The 18,908-nt window shown below is 37.8% G+C and overlaps 2 protein-coding genes across 3 annotated transcripts in view; both read left to right on the forward strand.

The window, feature by feature from the left end:
* Positions 1-18,908, forward strand: part of LOC101862793 — a 43,215-nt gene that overhangs the window by 12,289 nt on the left and 12,018 nt on the right. Inside the window, exons 2-3 of one of the 2 annotated variants that reach the window (XM_005097332.3) lie at positions 1,724-2,864; positions 3,392-5,421. The exons of the other annotated variant lie outside the window; for it this stretch is intronic. Of the exons in view, the coding sequence (XP_005097389.1) occupies positions 1,724-2,864; positions 3,392-4,292 (2,042 nt within the window). The 3' untranslated portion in view covers positions 4,293-5,421. Of the gene's footprint in view, positions 1-1,723; positions 2,865-3,391; positions 5,422-18,908 lie in introns of those variants that run through there. 2 annotated transcript variants of the gene reach the window in all.
* On the forward strand, positions 1,833-17,571 carry LOC118477126. The gene is made up of 3 exons (XM_035969525.1): positions 1,833-1,901; positions 10,650-11,814; positions 13,210-17,571. The coding sequence occupies exons 1-3, from the start codon at positions 1,874-1,876 to the stop codon at positions 14,024-14,026; spliced, it is 2,010 nt and encodes a 669-aa protein (XP_035825418.1). The 5' UTR covers positions 1,833-1,873; the 3' UTR covers positions 14,027-17,571.

Here is an 18,908-nt window from a genome sequence, read left to right on the forward strand (position 1 = left end):
GTACTCACTCCTAACCGCGATGGTTAGTGGGTGCTCTGATGTTGTTTGGTCTTTCTTTCCTATCCAACATCTATCATCTTTTTTATCTGTCCATTTCTTTTTATGTTGCTCTCTAGTAACACCTCAAATCTTTGGCTTATTTATGACCTATTTGTGTTGCCAGTGCTATAAAACTTTTATAAAAAAACGAACCCCACCCTCTCAATGAACCAAATTGTCTGTTTTGTTTATAAAGTTGTACTTCCCCTTATTGCTAATCAAGTTCATCTTTCGTGTCAGAACGTGTGGTTGAAATTCACTACTGGTATTAACTGTTGGTTTAAAGGGTTTTCTTTTCTCTTTTCCGTAGTGATGTTTTTCCTCCATATTATTTTGTCTGCTATCTTATCTTTCTCTGGGATACAAACAAGATTTTTATTTCACTTTGGTAATTAGTAACAGGTGGAAAGGAGAGAAAAAAAACCCGGGGGGGAACAGAAAGTTGTGCAAAAACACATGATACGTATATGTTGGGAAAGTGTGAAGTTTTCTAAAAGTTGTTGAAATAGATGGTTTTGTCTACTGCTAAAACTACACAGATTTTTTCTCTCCACATAATAATGCTTCTGTTGGAGTGCTTTTTTTGTTTTTTGTTGAGGGTCAGTGTCGTCGTGTCGTCTCTAACTATGCGGTTGACCGGTTCTGTTACATTCTGATCAAACCTCGTATTCTTGCTCTAGCTGCCTATGAAAACAAAATTAATGTTTTCAGAACAGCATGATTCCGTAAGAGTATTTCTTCGCAAAAATTTATTTTTAAAACGATACCAGGCATGTTTTGTGAGTACACCACAGCTTCTGAATCATATGACCAAGCCTAGGGTCAGGACCAAATCACGTAAGTCCAGCTAAAATGTTGGATGATCAAACCTCGTCACTGAGTTTTCTGTTCAATTAATGGGAAGATGTTCACTTACATAGCAAGGAAAGCAAAGAGAGGTTTTTGTTTTATTTTACTCATTCATTGACAGATTTCCGTTCTGTTTCTTGGAATACGAGGTTTGATCGTCTATTTTAATTAAATATACTGTTACTATAATTTTTACCAAAAAATTGTTTGTTTTTAGGCTATTGGTTCAATATTATGTGCAAACACAAATAATTTAATTTTCAAGGGATGAACTGCTCTTTGTCTCTGAAAAATTATGTTAAGAATTTTTTTTTTAGAAATCGAAGTGAAAGGTTTTATCTCTGAATTGGTTTAGTATGTTTCCTACAATCACGATACTAACAACTGGTTTTATCATGTCTGTGTTATCTCTGATGCAACTTTTCAGATTGGATTGGGGGGAGGGGGGATGTGATTCTGGCTACTGCTATGTAGACCTCTTTTTTGCTTTAGTTCTTTGTGCTTGGGGGGAGAGGGGGGGGGGATGTTGTTTGTTGTTTTTAGCTGTCTTGGCATCAATATATAAAGTGAAAATGTGGAAAACTTTTAGTGTATGTGGTACAGTAGATATCTCAAATATATCAGTAAACATTAATTTAATGTGTGAAGGTCTGGACTTATTTAAGTTCATCTGCCCTGACAGTTTATCGAAAGATTTCTGCTTTTGTGGTCAACTATCCATGGCATGATTGATTTGCTGACTATTCTAAATGTGTCATTTTCATCAGTGAAAAATGTTCTTCTTATATTTTATTTTTTTCTGTATAGTTTATTCTGCCTTTCTTATTACTTTCAGGTGCAATGAGAATGTTGCCAGGAGAACAAATGAAGACTGAGATATACTGGGATAGGGCATTGGAAGAATCAACAGGACCACATATGCATATGGGGCAAACTATGCATCATGATAACAGGGGTGGCATGAGGCAGATGCACACTTTGACGAATGTCCGGAGCAATCCTATGCCTGATGAGTATGTGGATGACCGTGACTCCACTTTTGACTCGTATGCTATGGATAAGGATAGGATGAAATTTTCTTCCCTCACCAAGTTCTTTTTGCACAGAGCAGAAAAATCACAAGCTAGACCAAATCACGAACAACAAGAGCAGTTGTACATGGAGCCTCCCAGCATGCCAGTGTCGTCGGAGATGAGGGAGGAGTTTGTTCCCCCAAATCTAGAGCAACTGAGAGACGTTACTCCAGCGCCAACCATAAGTGCACCCTCACCACCCAAGAAGGGCAGAGGAAGACCGAGAAAACCAGACTCCATGAAACGAAAGTCACAAGGTGACGGGCCGGTTAGAAAGAAGGCCACGCCTCTGTCTGCACCGACGCCAATTGACTGCCCAGAAAGAGTTGCAGAAATTATGGCCCTTGAAAAAGTTGACGCCGTTACCTTAGCCTTAGAAATGGGTTACACAAATCCATATGAAAAAATTGGAGGTGGTGGTGGCGATAAAGATGGTAAAGATAAAGACAGTGAGCATGATGATGAGGAAGGATCTAAGAAAATTAGCCCTGTCGAAAATATTCAGCAAGTTCTGGATTATCGTAAATCAAGTGGGTGTGCATGTTTGTCTGCTCTTACATTACAGGATGTGGCAGCGCATCGTCTGGAAATTGCAAGCTTAGACCGGCAGTCTCGAGACTTTTTCATCATGGGACTTTTTCGGGGTGCTGCTGTTCCAACAACAATAACCACCAGAAACAGTGATCGGCAGAGATACAGATTCAACTATCGTCTCCTCAACACTCGCATTTGTCAAGTTTGTTTTCTCTTTGTGAACAATATTGGTGCAAAATATATGAAAAACTTAAAGAAACATTTCAACGAAATGGGAGTCCGATCAAGAACTCATGGGAATCAAGGGAGAAAACCTCACCATGCACTCCGTTCTGACGATGTTGAAAACGTTGCAGATTTCATTATCAAGTAAGTAAACTTATTTTAAAAAAATAAATTATGTTAACTCTCTTCAGTGGTGGGACTGTTCCAGTGCATTAGTGCATTTCTGTAAATTTTTAAATTTTATCTTCTTTTGGTTGCTGCTATCATCTTTGACAGTTTCTTATCAGTAAGATTAGTCTCTACCTCCTCTGCATTCTTTTTACTGTTTCTTTAATGTAGTCACTGGAAAGTACTGCTTCCTCTGTCAATACCAACTTGTATTTTGTCTATTATGATGTTGAACTTGAACAAAAAGAAATATTCAAAAGAATGAAATAGAGAGTTGTAATGGCTTAAACTTAACAAGGAATATAAGTAATAACATTATGTGTGGGTGCCTCAGCAATGGGCATTGGTAGTATCATGACATTTGTTTACATTTCCATCTTTGGTTTTGTCTTGAGACAATTCAGGGGTTTTTGGGTTTTTTAAGTGAAAAAAATTGGCCCATATTTCATCGAAATATTAAATATGAATTGTTAACATCTTTTTTTTTGGTTCTGCATTTTCAGGTATGGCACAATACACGGTGCTCCTGGAAAAGCCCCAAAGGGCAAAACTAAAAAGACCAAAGCCAAAGGAGTTATACGCCTTCCGGCTGCACACACTTTTACAAGTGTTTATAAAGAGTATAAAGAACTTTGTGAGCATACAGGAAAAAGAGGAATAGCTGCTTCAACCTTCAGGAAAATCTGGAGTTCCCATGCTCCGCACATTAAAGTGGTGCAGCATAGCACCAATAAAGAATCTCCACCTACTCCAAAATGGCATTCTAAAAAAGCAGCAGCCGCGGCTGCCGTTACAGCTTCCACTTCTTCAACTGCAGCATCTACCTCTGCCTCTGATTCTAACATAACTACAAACACTGCCACAATTGCAACAACGGAATCCACGGGTACAGACGATCCTTCCTTGAAAACGCAGGAAGAAGAAGAGATTGTGAAGAGAATGATGAAGTCTCAGATGAAAGATCTGGAAGACGGCACCGCAGCCGAGCCGTCCCCTCCAGCTCCTGCTGTGGAGGAAGTCCCGAGTGTTCCTGTCAGTTTGCCGTTTGATTTCGGCAGCGTTGACATGCCTCAGACGCCGATGATGCCTCTGAGCATGTATTTGACTGAAAGCCCGGGCAACGCGGACACATCGTGGCAGCAGAACATGATGCTTCCTCAGGGTCCAGGTTCTCAGCAGGTGCAACCTGACGTGCAGCAGCAGCCCCAGCCTCAAATGGGGGACAATCGAAACAACCCAGTACCTCAGCACGAGTTGCAAAATGTGACAGCCACCTTACCTCCGACGCACCAACTTGGTCCCCCGGACATGCAGGGGGCCGCCGGAGACCCTTCGTCTCTCCCTAAATATGACATGTCCAGTCAGGCCTACCAACAACCACAGCCGGGGCTTCATCATTGGTAGCAGGACAGGGAGGGGGGTAGGGGGGGAGACTTATTTTTGCATTGGGCAGCTCGTACTTGGCTTTATTTATGTACCAAATGAACACAAATATTTTTATGTTGTTTTTACATTATCACAACATGACCGTTATGCATTTATCAAACTTGATATTCATACTGTACCTATTCTCAGTACATTGTTTAGCAAAATTATTTTACCTCTGCCACAGTTTGTACTTGTACTTTGTGAAATGACTCATCCCTCGAGTTGTTCCTGTCATATTTTGTGGAGGGTTTTTATCAACAGGAGGTGATTGGATGGTATCTTTCTTGATACCATATATGTTTCCAGAGCTTAGCTTCCAATTTTTCTTTTCATTTCACGTCTAGTCTACCACTATTGGTTCTTGGAGTATTGTTGACTAGTTAGTATTACATATTCCTTCCTGCTGAATGTCTTTTAATTACTGTTGCACATTATGTTATTTGCGGACCTTTGATTAGATCCTAGAGTAAACTCCACAAAAAGAAGAAAGAACGAAGAACTTTTACTTCTACATTAGAAAAAGGAGTCTTCAAAAAAAGCTTTGAGAGCAAGGCAGTTTGTGGTGCAGTGTGAGAGGAAAACACCAGATGGAGCCAAAAGCCCCGAAAGAGGATTCATTGTATTATATTATTATTATAATAGCACTTTTGGGTGGAGAAGAAATGAGATGATGGGATTATTGTTGATTTCTTTTCGCACCTCAAAACCAAGCTACATGTGCTAAGTACTGTTTCAAGTAATGTAATTTATTATTGCAGTTTTTCCATTTTTCCAATCTGTCTTGCAAGCAGCTCACAAAATGAACAAAGTTAAAGACATCATATATTTTTTAGACATCTTTGCCTTTCCAGTGCTATGTTTATACAAAGCACCAAATGGTACCATAATGAATCATGTTCTTGACATAGTCAGCATGGAGATCACTCAGAATAGTCAGCATGTCAATACTGTAGGTAGAGAGTGGTCTGACTGTGCTTCTTTGAAATGTATGTTCTGAGTTTGAGTACAGAGAATATACATTGACACAATCATTGTCATATTGTGCAGGGAAGACAAGACAGATCTAATTGAGATTTAAGCAGCAGAAGGAGAAAAAAAAAAGAAAGACATTAAGGTTAGGACCGACCACTACCAGCGATGCTCTCCAACCACCCAGGAACCTTATGTGACACTTATTATGCTCTTTTCTTTTTTGTGCATTTATAATCTGACTTTGTCAGCGTGTTTTGAGAACCACAATGTTGCTGTGCTTCTCACTCAACACAACAAAAACCTGTTTGTTTGTCTTCTATTTGTCTACAACTACATCGTTGGGATCATCGCAGACAGTATATGTTCATGTGGCCCTGCCCCCTCCCCTACTCCTCAGGATCCACCTCAAAGTCCATAAAGCGGGTGGTTGGTGGGTGCTCCTTCTTTCTTATCAAACATCTATCATCCTTATCTCTCCTCCATTTTTGTGTTTGTTACTCTCTTGTAACACTTTTAATCTTCGGAACTTACATGGTCTTATTATTGTGTTGCAAGTGCCGCAAAGCTCTTACTAAAACTAAACTAGAAGTCCATAAAACCTATTTGTTATTGTAAGAAAGGCAAACAGTGCTCAGTGAAGCTGACTTAACCTCATGGCAATGAGTCAATCAAGACAAAGCTATTACATCTATATCGGTGGAAATACCACTCTTGTATGTTACATAGTGTTGACTACTTTTTGTTAGTCTTAAATTAAGACCACAGATTTTAATTATTTCAGTTCCCCCGTTTATTTGATATAATATTCTGTATTCTGACATTAGTACTGGTTTATATTTTTTAAAACATGTGACTCCACCTTTGCATTTGATTTGGATGCCGGAAGAATAATTTTTTGATTTTATTCAAATTATTTTATGACTTTTTTACTTCTGTAAGGATCAGCCAAAATGTAAAAAGGGGTGTAAAATTTGAAGCTTAAGCCTCTGAAAAACTAGTCAGACTACACAACAATAATATTTTACTTTTTTTACTTATGGGGTAAAGGGCATTCTCGATTGTTTCAACATTTTTCCTCCCTCTTGTGTTCCCCTTGTCTGTGTGGAAGTGGAGGGGGAGGATGTAACAATGGGACCATCATTGATCAATGTTATTCTGTTCTGTATTTTTACTTATTGCTATCAGTGTTTATGTCTGAGCGTTTCGATCTGGGCTACCAACAGTTCTGTGCAAAGACCAGGAGTTTCTCTATTGTTTGTCGATGCAGTGGTATGTAGTTTTGTATGTTCTTGATTTCCAAGGCAAGGGGGTGCTTATAAGGCTGCCAGTGAGGTAGTCATAAAAGATACTTGACTGAACAGATTTTTACACAAGCTTTTACTGCATGATAAGTTCATCAGAGTGTCTGCTGGAAACCTGCATTTGTGAAATTTGATTTTGGATTGTATGTTTAATTTTGTGTATGTTTTTAGTTGCACATTTTGTTTTAATGATGCCAGCCTTTAATATTATGGTTTTGAAGGGTGAAAATACTTTAGGACATGTCTAAAAGTTGATTTCTTTGATAGGTCATCATAACAGTCCCTGTTCACTTTTTACAGACTTTTCTTTGTTATCAATGATATTTTAAAACTGTATTGGTTGTAGGTGGACCAGACGAAAAATGTAGAATCGCTTTTTAAAAAATTTTTCTTTTGACATAGTCCTTTCAAACATTGTCCTGTCAGGGTGGTTCCAGTTTGTGCTGGATTTTTGGTTGGAAGTCTTTGTTTTGCAGAAGCTTCTTTTTATTTTTATGACAAACACACACCCCCAAAAAAAAGAAAATGAACCTCCGGAAGCCTGTTTCCTATGGGCGCTCGGGTTTAGAGTGCTTGAGCTTAGATGAATTTCATTGGGTGGAAAAACATTTAATATGGCACACTGGCATCAGTGATGCAATATTTAAACTCTTCCCCCATTGTTTGCAAAAGACATAATAAGTTTAATTTCCACTTAAGAATATATTTTATCGAGTATCTCTCATCTTTCTGCTTGAATGTAGTCTCTCTCACAGCTTGTAGGGATGGAAATTTATTGATTGAATTAAATGACCAAGTAAGGATGAAAGATTTCATTAGCAGAACGAAGATGATGTAGAAAATTGATATAATTGTCTTGGCTTCAAGTGAGGGATCAGGGGTGATTCCTGGCAGTTGTGAATGTCCCAACCTTCAGATAATGATTTCGGTAAGTTCTTGGCTGACTATTACACTGGAATGATGTGCTTACTAGAGCAAGAAAGACTAATTCATGATTGTTTTTATAGTAATATTGGGTTGAAAGCTTTTGCGCTGACATCTGTGCTTGAGCAGTTCGATGCTTCACTTGAACATGCAGAGGACCTGACTTAAGATATTTCTGAGTAGGGAGAATTTTTATTGAGTATTTTGGTCTTTCTGTTGGGATGTGATGGTCCATGTGAAGTGTGTATTGGTACCTTCTTTGGAAATGGTGAAATTTTCTGTTCTTCATTAATGCAACAAAGTGGATGTCGTTTTGAATTTTGAATACTTGGCAAGGCTTGTTGTGTCCATTTCTTTCTTTAAAAAAATTTCATTTGCATCTTTTTACAGTTTTTGTTGTTTTCCTTCTGTAAAGAAATGGCGTGCAGCTTTCACCTTTTAGCATTTCACCTCTCTGAATGGTAAATATTCATGTACATTTTGTTTTACATTTACTTTTTTCACATTTGCAATGAATGTACTGACCTCGTCCTGAAAATTAATAAGGGTTTTGTCTTCCAAATATGATCTATACTTTAGAGCAATCTTTTCTTTTGTTACTACTTATAGAGCTGTGCATGGAGAACTTGAAGCTTGTGTTTATAGTGTCAAGTGGTTCAAGTTTGCCTTGATCAGAGTTCTATTGTTTCACACTGATGCAGTGGTCATTGCCTCTCAAACATACTCTTGGCTGACCACATGTGAAAGTTGTTGCTTACACCAAGTTGAAGTTGTATACTTTTTTTTTGCCCAGGGGTTCAGACACTGAAATAGTCCCATCCAAGTATTCCCCATATTTTTAAGTTTTCACAGAATAATGGGGAAAGAGTAGGAGCTGTTTGACATGATCTGAGGGGGCCACCAGAAGGCTTTTTTTGTGTTACAATTATCTCATGTCAGGGCAGGTAATTTGAACAAGGATGAGAAACTGATGTGTTTCTGAAATATATCAAACTTTGAAAGGATAATTTCTATTTATACTGCTGAGGATTCTGATGCCTGTTGAGATAAGAAGACTGACTGACTGAAATGGTGGTTACTATGTTGCTATGGTGATTGTTTGTGGCTGGCTTGGCATTGCTCTATGAGGCTCGCCTTTCCTTAAATGAATCAAGCCAATCAGAACCAAGTTTGATAGGCTGAAATGCAGTCTGGCAGGGAGAGAAATTAACAGAATGAATAAAAGTTAGCAAGAAATAAGAGGGTTGGGCTTCCTTCAAGATGTACTTTTTAACATTTCTGGTGTTTTTGTTACAATGTGTCTTATGAGCAGAAAGAGCTTTTTTTTTAATCAAGGACAGACAGAGAGGGAGACAGTAAGATAAGTGAGGGTGCAAACTAATGGTATTCAATTCCTGGTTAGGGATTAGAACTGGATAATGTGTCTGTCAAAAGCATATTATATCATCTATGATGTCTTGAATTTTTAAAATTTATTCAAGATTATCTTAACCCTTGTGTCATTTGAAGGAGATTGATTTAGATTTTAAGCCTGTCATATTTTCTAGGGATTCAAGTTACACGGTTTGTGTGCACAGTGAGGTCCACAGGAATTTCTCTAAGTTGCCTTGGTTCAAATAACAATCTTTGCTGCTACTTCTCTCCTATCAGTTACTTTTCCCTTGACCGTTGATGGCATTATAGATAAATGCATGTGCCCCACTTATCCATCTCTTTCTGGTAGTACTGTTTGTTTTACATGTAATAATTAGTAATAATGTTGGCTCTACTGACTCACATTTGCTGATTCTTTTGCTAATCCCAAATCAGAGAGTCAGATCATGTGGCTGCCTAAGATTGGATGCTTGTTGGTCAAATTCAAAAGCATTATCAGTTTTGATTGGGTTGGGTAATGACACTGGCCATAGCAGCACTCCGTCAAATTGACCTCTTCTTTACTTCATGAAATTTAACGTACAAGTCTTAAGGGTCTATCACATTCAGCAAGCAACAAAAGATCATCCTGGCAGTTAGTGATGATTTCATGAAACACGAGAGAATGCTGTAGTCATTTCCCCTTATTTGTGGGCTTATGTTGAACAAAAAGTGTGATGTGACGTTAGCCTGCATTAAAAAAAAATTTCAGTACTGATGTGAGTGACCCATTTTAATAATTAATTCTGTTAGGGCAATTCCAATATTTTGATGAGTTTCGAAATATCTTATGGAAGAGCCAAAACCTAAGAATACTCTTTCTAAGGTGCTCTTCATTAAAATCTGATAGGATGGCTTATTTTCAAATGAAACATTTTGTTGGGGATGATATTTGGGACGTCTTTTATGGGTCAATATTTCTTTAGTTTCTATTGTTTGCTTAAGTACTTCCTTTTCACTTGAGTCCAAGCTCTGCTCTCCTTTCAAGCTTTGTCTTAGACAGCCTGATTTTTGGGGGTGGGTCTCCTCTTTCCAAGATTATTAAATTGGCCTTCATATTGATAGGTGGATGCAAGACTCTGACAATTGCCAAATGACAAAGTAGTGTTTTTTGGAGTCTTACATCCAGCCGTTTATTATATGGACATAGGTTGAAGTGGATAGTCCATTCATTTTCAGCTAGAATATGCCGTATATTCTCTGTTAATTGAAACTAATTTGGAACAACTGATCTGTTTGCACTTGATATGAACACTGATACAGAAACAAATCTGTTAACATGATATTATTGAGCAGGTTTGCTCACCTTTTTGTTATCATTTTTAATAAAATTGTATTTGTTGCACTGGAAAACTATTTTTATACTTTGAGAACAGATCAAAATGTACAGAGATGTATGATATTGATAATAGTGTACCTGTATAGAGTCATAAGTTCATGAAACACATGACTCTGAAAAAGAAATGACTTGCTCGAAATAAAAATTTTGTACCATCATCAAGAATGGGTTTCATTACAGTTTGTCTCTGCTGATTTGATGTATGACAGCATACTTTTTCTGTTGCCTCAGTCTTGTTTGCACCACTCAGTTTCCAAGATTATATGTTGGTGAGATGTGTCGAAATGTTGAAGACTATAATTTCAGTTTCTAAATGACTAAATGTGTCACTGTCAATATAATTTTGTGACATGGGAGAATTAACATGAAACTGCACTGTTTCAGATGCCCCTCTGATTCCTTGTACACTGGATGTTTCACCACGGCTCTCGATGGAGGAGCACACAGAGGACACCAAGATCTCCACAGATATTAACATCTCCTCTGAATCTCAAGACAGTTTTGATGAACGCACAAAAGGAATTGGTCTACTCATCAAAGCTGCAGACAAAAATATGTCTTTGTTGGAGGCAGTCAACCAGTCCAGCAGTTCAAACATTTCACTAGCTAGTGTCTCAAGTAGTAAGCCAACTATGTCTAAAACTAAGGATCCACCAAAGCCTGCAAACGCAATTCCTAAAAATGTTTATCGGCCAGGTCAGCTCCCTGGCAGGACCAAAACCCAACTTCAAGAGTTCAGAGCAAGCCTGGGTGTTCCAAATGTTGGTGAAAAGGCAGTGAGCTCAGTTACCGACAAAGTTCTTGCTGTTACGGTAGACCCAAGTCTTATTCTTGATTCAGACGCGCCAAAGAAAAGAGGTCGAGGCAGACCCAGAAAGCATCCTGCTCCTTTCAAGAGGAAAGTTAACAAGTCATACTCATACCTGAAGAAAAAGACTAAAATATTTCCAGTTCGTGTAGAGAGCAAGGATAAAGGGGCTGAAATCGAAGCCCTGGAGAAGATTGATTCTTATTCAATGGCCTTGGAGATGGGGTATTCTGATCCTCATATGAAAAGCAACAGTGACAGTCAGTGTAGCAAAGATCCTGCAAGTGACCCAGAGGAGGAAGAAGTGTCCAAAAAGACCATAAGCCCTGTAGAAAATATTCAACAAGTGATTGACTACATGATTAATTGCGGTTGTGCTTGCTTGCTTTCTCTGAGTGTGCAAGATATTGCGTTACATCGCTTCAAACTCACGACAATGGAGCGGCAACCTCGTGATTTCTTCATCATGGGTCTGTTGTGCAGTTCTGTTGTTTCATCTACAAAGACCACAACAAATCATATTCGGCAAAGGAACACTTATCACTATCGTTTTCGGAATATCCGCATCTGCCAAGTCTGTTTCTTGTTTGTGAACAATATTAGAGAAAAATATATGAAAAGGCTGAAAAAGCACTTTCTGGAAAATGGGCCAGAGTTTCGAACACATGGCAATCAAGGCAGGAAACCACACAATGCATTACGGACTGACGATGTCTCAGATGTGGTGGATTTTATCCTCAAGTATGTATTAATTATATTTCTCTATATGATGCAGTGAAACTCCATTACGATACTGATTTTGAAGGGATATCTTTGAAATTTAGATCAGATTGGTCAAAAAGTTCAGGTCTTTTGTAAATGGGCCACATTTTAGCCGCAAAAGTGAGGGAGTTGGAAAAATACTTTGGAGTTTATTGTTACCTATCGGGAGTCTTTGAGGTAAAAGTTTTTCTACAGTAAAACTTATGCTGTGATTGAAGATACAGGTCACTGAAACTTTCTCAAGATAAACTAGTCAGAATGAACAACTTCAGGGTTGTAGGCCTACTGTACGTGAACCTATAATGAAAATTTACAATATTTTTGTCTACATGACTACATGTTAGTTTGGCATTTGTGTCTCTCCCCCCCCCCCCCTGTGCTTTTAATTTATTAAAGCTGATGTGCCTTCAAATCATCTCCCCCCAACACTGCCACCACCACCACATTTCCCATTGTGATACTCATGGAATTGGAGTTTTGTATAGTGATGGGGTTTCACTGTATTATGTTTTGTTCAATTTATTATCTCTGACCTGGATATATATAACTTGTAAAAGTTTAGCTTGTTTTCAATAATATCTAACAAATGTTGGATTGAGGACTACATACCATGTTACAAAGGAAATGTAATTATTAATAAGACTTAAGACGTCTTTTCTCCTTGAAAAAGTATTATGTTGGCTTGTTAGTGGAAGCAAGATGTAATTTATAGTGTTTGGCATGAGAAGTATAAGCTCAGGTCATTGTTAGGTACGTTTAGGCCTTGTGAAACTGGAAATTGTTTCACTATGGATTGTTTTATAATTTATATTGAATGGTCCAAGGCTTTCTTTGATTAGCTTTGTTTTATCTCTTGCGATATTGGAAGATAAGCTAAAAAATGTTTTGGAGTATGTTATTGCCTTGCACAAAGTAAAGGATAAATTGATTTTACATAGATCTACTGGTTTGAAATACAAAATGGAAAGTACTACCTGTTTTACAATGGAATATTACCAGTTAAATTATTCAGGATAATATTTACAGGCTTACCATTAACACAGCTGATATGATGCTGCACTGCGTAGCAGGTGGCCCAGGTTCAAATCTCCAATGATGCATTCTGGTCCAGGGTTGTTTTAGGGAGTTTTGAAGAATCTCCATCTATTTGGTTTGGTCCTTTTGGAGATGGACATCCTGCCTCTTAAATAACCTTACATGTTGAGGAAGGGTGTTTTACCTACACATGGATAATTTACTGAGCTTTAAGTGAATGTGGAAGACTGACTATAAGGTTTTAATAGATTTTGACTTAATACTCTGATTCTCATCACATCACACATCCTTTAAGTACTTGGCTTAAGGTACTTATTTTGTTTTTAAAAATCATTTTAGGTACGCTGCCATTCAAGGAGTTCCAGCACCAAGGCCTCCTAAAAATGCCAAAGCAAGACGTGTTGTTCGACTTCCTTCGACGGACACTTTTACAAGTGTGTATAAGCAATACAAAGAGCTCTGCAATCACACTGGAAAAAAGGAGCTGGGCCTTACTTCATTTAAGAAAATTTGGAACAGCCAAGTGGGCCATGTGAAAGTTTCACAGAAAAATTCGCCAAAAGACGGTTCTTCTTGTGCACAGGCGTCCATGTCGGGTATTCCTGGCAAGGATGATGCTCTGAAAAGAGAGACGGCACGAAAGAAGAAGGAAACGGAGAAGGGAGAGAAAAGGCAGCGTAAAGTCAGGGACATGCCACTGAAAAAAGCACGCCTCAATCCTCAAAACCAAGAAGACAGTATGCAACCACCGCAGCCGGTCAGTTTGCCCTTTGATCTGAATGCGGTGGACATGCCCCAAACTCCAATAATGTCCTTCAGCATGTATTTGAACGAAGGGGCTGGGAATGTCGAGACTCCGTTCCAGCACAATATGCTGATGCCTCACAGTTCCATGCCCCATCCACATCATCACGTGCCGCAAGGGGGAATGCCTCATCCTCCCCACCCCCACCTCGACAACGGCACTCCCAGCTCGTCGCCACGCCCACACATGCAGTCCATGCCGTCTGCCCTGCCCCCTCCCTCCGCTCACCCCCTCACTGCTCATACCTCAGGACCAGGAAATTTGCCTCAGAGGAACTTCCCAATTCCCGGACAACCTTTTCTGCCATCTTCTCAAGCGGGCCTACACTCACATCAGTGGTACATGCAGTGACAAGAGTTTTGACACTGATGAAAGACTCAGTGTTTGTGTTGTGCACAGATGTACATTTATTGTCTGATGGAGGAAAGACTTTTGGTCAGTTGTGACGCGATACGTCTGCTGCTTTAGTATCTCTGTGTTGGAAATACTGTAATAACTCTGCAATGTGGTGGTACATATACTTACTTTATAATTTAATGGCTGAGTGTGTGTCAAAAGTGACTTGTACCTTTCTACACCCAGACAGATATTTCTACTGCTGTCAGTGGCGTACTGCTGTCAGTGGCTTCAATCCTCTGGCGTCATCTGTAATTTTTGAATTAAGATATTTTGTTTGTCTGTAGGTTACAGTAGAGTGTCTTGAACTTGTTGTAATGAAGACAATATAATGTAATAATTTTGGTGTTGAATTTTAAGTTTAAGGTATTCTTATGGTTTTTGAGCACTTTGTTTATGGGAAGGATGGAAAAGGGTGGTCCTTTTTATTTTAAAAAAGTTAAAAATGAAGTCTCTCTGCCTGCTGTGACTTGTACTTTTCTTTTTGTTGAAAATGCCAAAAATTTGTTGATATCTTAACTGAACAGATCTGGGCGCATGCCTCACCTCAATGCACTTAACTTTAACCTTTCCGTATTCTGAAAGTACACCCCATTAGCAGTGGTGTATTTCTGACTGGTGTTCCTTGGGTGGTCAGACGATTTGGAAATCGGCGACTAGAATCTCTATCAAGATTTTTTTTTTCTGTGGTCCTTTTTTTCTAAAATTTTCAAGACAGACATATGGTATATATGTTTTGTTAGTGTTCAAAGTTCACCATTGACAAAAAGGTGGAGGTTGTGGCATTTAGTGCTCCCATAGTTGGTCTGCATTGTTGGTCAATGTACAGCATGTTTAGTTCACAATCATCTTTATCTTTGGGAAAAATTTGTTTGAAAGTGTGTTATGGTGATTGTTGAAATTGACTATTTTTTGCAAGGTAACAAGAGTTGATGGTGGGGCCCTTGATGTGGTTTGCTAATAAAAACAAAAGTTTGTCTTGAAAATTAACATAATGGTATAGTTTTTAGCCCAGCTAGAAGCAGCAAAAAATCTAATATTTTGTCACATGAAATGCTCTTAAGTGACATATATATATATATATATATAATTTTTAAAAATAATATGCTGTAGTGTCAGCTTAAGTCTCACTTTTGAAAGCCTGGGTATGTCAACTTATTTCACCCAGTTTTCTCTTACTTGGGGCCGGTGAGGTATTCGGATTCGCTTGATCCTGCCCAAGACTTGGACCTACTTGCCCATGCCTGATACAATGCTTTCACTGCCGTTTGATAACATTTTCTGCTTTGACTTGTACAACCTTAGTATTACTGACTTAAAGGGTTGTACAAAAATTTATTTACGTGTAATTCTGTTTTTCTTATTCTTTGGTCAGTATTCAGTTGTTACATCGTGGTTTGCTCCTTTTTTGTACTCAAACACTTATCGTTTTTATATCTCTTCCTTCTTTTTTGTGTTTGTTACTCTCTTGTAACATCTCTAATATACGGCTCTGTTAGGACCTAATTATGTTGTTGCAAGTTCTGTAAAACTCTTGCTAAAATTAAAACAAAGGTTGGTCAATGATTGTTAAGATTGGTTTTTCCTCGTCTAACTGTGCTGCACTTAAAAATCAAAATCCTGTTTTTCTGCTCAGATAAGATCTGTTTCTTTTTTTTTTTTTCTCATTACTGTATGAATTTATGTTTAGAAGTACTAGATCTGAACAGCATTAAAATATTTTCATCAGGTTGATAGGGGTGTGAAGTACCTGTAATTTTTTAGAATTGTATAGCTGTCAGATTGTTGCAGCCTGCTTTGGGTTTGGAGTTCTGTTTTGTAAATGGTATTATTATAGTGTAACTTCACTTTTTTGTTTTTTATTCTGTTCTAAATTCTAAAGTAAAAAAATCTATTGCACTGCATGTTCCTCTTTGTTTTAGTTTTAGAAAGATTGCTTTTTAAGAAAAATTTAGTCTTATTTTGTTAACCCTTTTTGTAAGCTGCTTTTTGTATCATGTACATGTATTTACAATATAGGACAAAAATTTCAAATATATGTAAATACTAACTCGTTTGACAACAGACTTAAATGCCAATTTTAAAAAGTGCTTGTCTCGGGTAACAGCACGGTGTCTTTCAGGCTTACACACCACAAGACAAGGTCCAAGGTGTAACCGCAAAGGGTATTATCACAGAAGCTTATGCCGTCACTTGTTTTCAAACCTAGGATCTGACGTTTTAGAATGTTTTGTTATCTCTGTAATGTCTGTATCTGGAAGGGGATGAATTGTGTCATTGTTTGTTCTGTTTTGTCTTTTTCCATTTGGAGTTGGGTTCTCAAGGTGATCCCACTAAAAGCTCCTCTGCTGCTTTTTTATGTTCTGTTCCTCATATTTGAAATGCTCAGGTCTATCATGGATAAAAATTCATGAATAATGCATGATAATAATAATTGTAGTTAACACCCTGTTATTCATTACCTCAGTGATTTATACCTACATAATGTATATATTTTATTAGTTTTGAGTTTATTTCAATTGATCTTTGTTCTTCATCATAATATATGCATAAGCTGTAGTCTTCAGTTTTATTTTGTGCTTCATAATCATACAATGAAATTTGATATATATTGGAATCTCCCTGATGTTGTAAATGCTGTTGACTTTGAATGAAGATCTGTGTATGTTGTATTAAAGGGAATATTTTGGAGCTTCCAATGGCTGTTGAGAATTAATTGACTTATAAACATTGTGTGTATGCATTTTGTCATGCTCCCAAACGCACATGCAAAAGAGTGTCCAAACATGCTCTGCCAGTTGAAAATGATGTAGACCATGAAACTTCTGCATTAATAAAGCAGGTTGACCACATTTTCAACATTTCATAGACATGACCAGTCAAACCATGGAGCTTTCGACAATAATTGTTTCACTTTCATTTTCTGACACCCAACTAAATATACCACTTTTTCTTTCAGAAGTTTTCAAATCTTTCGTGCTAATTGTAAATCAAGAATGGATGAATTCAGAGCAGAATGTTGTATTCAAAACCCACAAGAACAGGCACGATAAACCCTTCTCCTCATTTAAATTAAATTAAAATTAAATTTAAATTCTGCTTTTCCCCCCCTTCTTTCTGCCCTTTCATTTTCTTTTCACGTGTATCATTTAATTTTGTTAAACTGTATAGTAGGTGAATCACCTCAAAGAACGAATGCTTTCTTTCATATATTTCTGATTGTATCACACATATGACTTTGCTACCCTTTGATAGTTTGTATCAGGACGCCATAGTTCTATATGAAAGTGGACCAAAAGTGAAGTGGCCTATATATTATCCGTTTTGCATGCATGAGGGTTCAATGCTATTATGGGTAAAATGACCCAAAACACAAACCATGTTCTTTTGCAAGGGTTTTCGGTGTACACACTTGTTGTATATATAACCTACTTGTACTTGTACCTACATGAAATATATATATTTTCATTTATAAACAATGACAATTCAATGAAATTTAATTCTGTGTTGGTGTTCAGTTTATTTCCATTTTGGAGTTCTGTATGTTTTTTCTTTTTATATGAGTTTCTTATCTAAGCAGCTTATCTTTCTGTTACAGTGGTCCTGATTTAAATTAAGACGTCTCAATTTTAGCACACCACAAATATTCTCTGATGACATTCACAGTATGCCTGAAAAACGTATTCCGTAGAAAGATACTCTTAACTTTTACTGGTGAACAAATCTTGGTGGCCTTATTGTAGGTTTCATTTATTGCCTTATTAACTGTAGTGAGTAACTTGCATGGCATTAATTACAGCTGTGTGTCTGTCTGTCTGTCCCTGTCTGTCTGTCTGTCTGTCTTTCTGTCTGTCTATCTGTCTGTCTCGCTTTTTGCCTTTAATATGGTATATTCTTTGGACGTACTGTTCAACGTTGAGTTTCATCTGTATGATTGTCATAGGGTTGTTTCCAATGACTGTCTGAAAAAACAAACAACCCCTCCCCCCACCCCCACCCCCCCAAAAAAAAGCAACAACATACTTTAGGTAATAATCGAGGGGGTTCAATCTCAAATTGAGGTTATGGGGTGACCATGATTGAAATTGTGATTGTGTGACCATTTGGCTTACAACACAAAGTGGTCCCCAAACTTTTCTTGTACATGTGACTTATATTATAATACGTAAATATATAACCATGTAAGGGCCACTCTCGGTGTAGTGTCCCACGCTGCTGGAACCAGGCATCCTCAGCAGTACATGTATTATTGTATTATAACCCCTTTCTCCTCCTCAAACTTCTCCTCGACTTTCTCAGCATAATGAGATTAAAATATTCCATGTGATGTGGCCGTTATGATTTTACTTTTACCGTCCTTGTCTTGACTGAAACCGAAACCAGAATGGGCCGATCACGTACCTGTAGCTGAACAGTTTAGATTTTAAGCAGTAATGTTTGCGCTTTACCAAGGATGTTTTTTTAAACAAGATTCGTGCAATTTTAAAATTTACTCAATTTTGGTTGAAATTTTAAAGACTTGATATTTTCCAAACAAGTTGATTGATTTTCTTCATACCCTTACTGACAAATTGTTCGTTGCCTTGGGTGAATATTTTTTTTTTCTCAAAGTTTTGTTGAAATTTGTGCAAAGTAATAATCACGGTTAAGGGGCCGGTGCCAGTAGGGCCTACAGCGTGCGTTTAATTTATTAATTTACTGTTATGTTAATGTAAAAGGAGCTTCACTATTTCAATTTCAGAGCAAAAGTCATCAGTCTGACTGTCTGTCTGTCCGTCTGTTTCTCCCCACACCCCCCTTCTCTCTCTTTGCCTGTCTGTCATTTGGTCCTTCTCTT

Source organism: Aplysia californica, unplaced genomic scaffold (assembly GCF_000002075.1).
Source record: "Aplysia californica isolate F4 #8 unplaced genomic scaffold, AplCal3.0 scaffold00152, whole genome shotgun sequence".
NCBI classification, from domain to species: domain Eukaryota; kingdom Metazoa; phylum Mollusca; class Gastropoda; order Aplysiida; family Aplysiidae; genus Aplysia; species Aplysia californica.

Bases quoted from the DNA above. Each gene is read 5' to 3' on its own strand.
- LOC118477126 (XM_035969525.1), top strand. From the start codon at position 1,874: ATGTCCGGAGCAATCCTATGCCTGATGA. The intron at 1,902-10,649 runs GTATGTGGATGA...GCACTGTTTCAG, and splicing joins AGCAATCCTATGCCTGATGA to ATGCCCCTCTGATTCCTTGT. The intron at 11,815-13,209 runs GTATGTATTAAT...AAATCATTTTAG, and splicing joins GTGGTGGATTTTATCCTCAA to GTACGCTGCCATTCAAGGAG.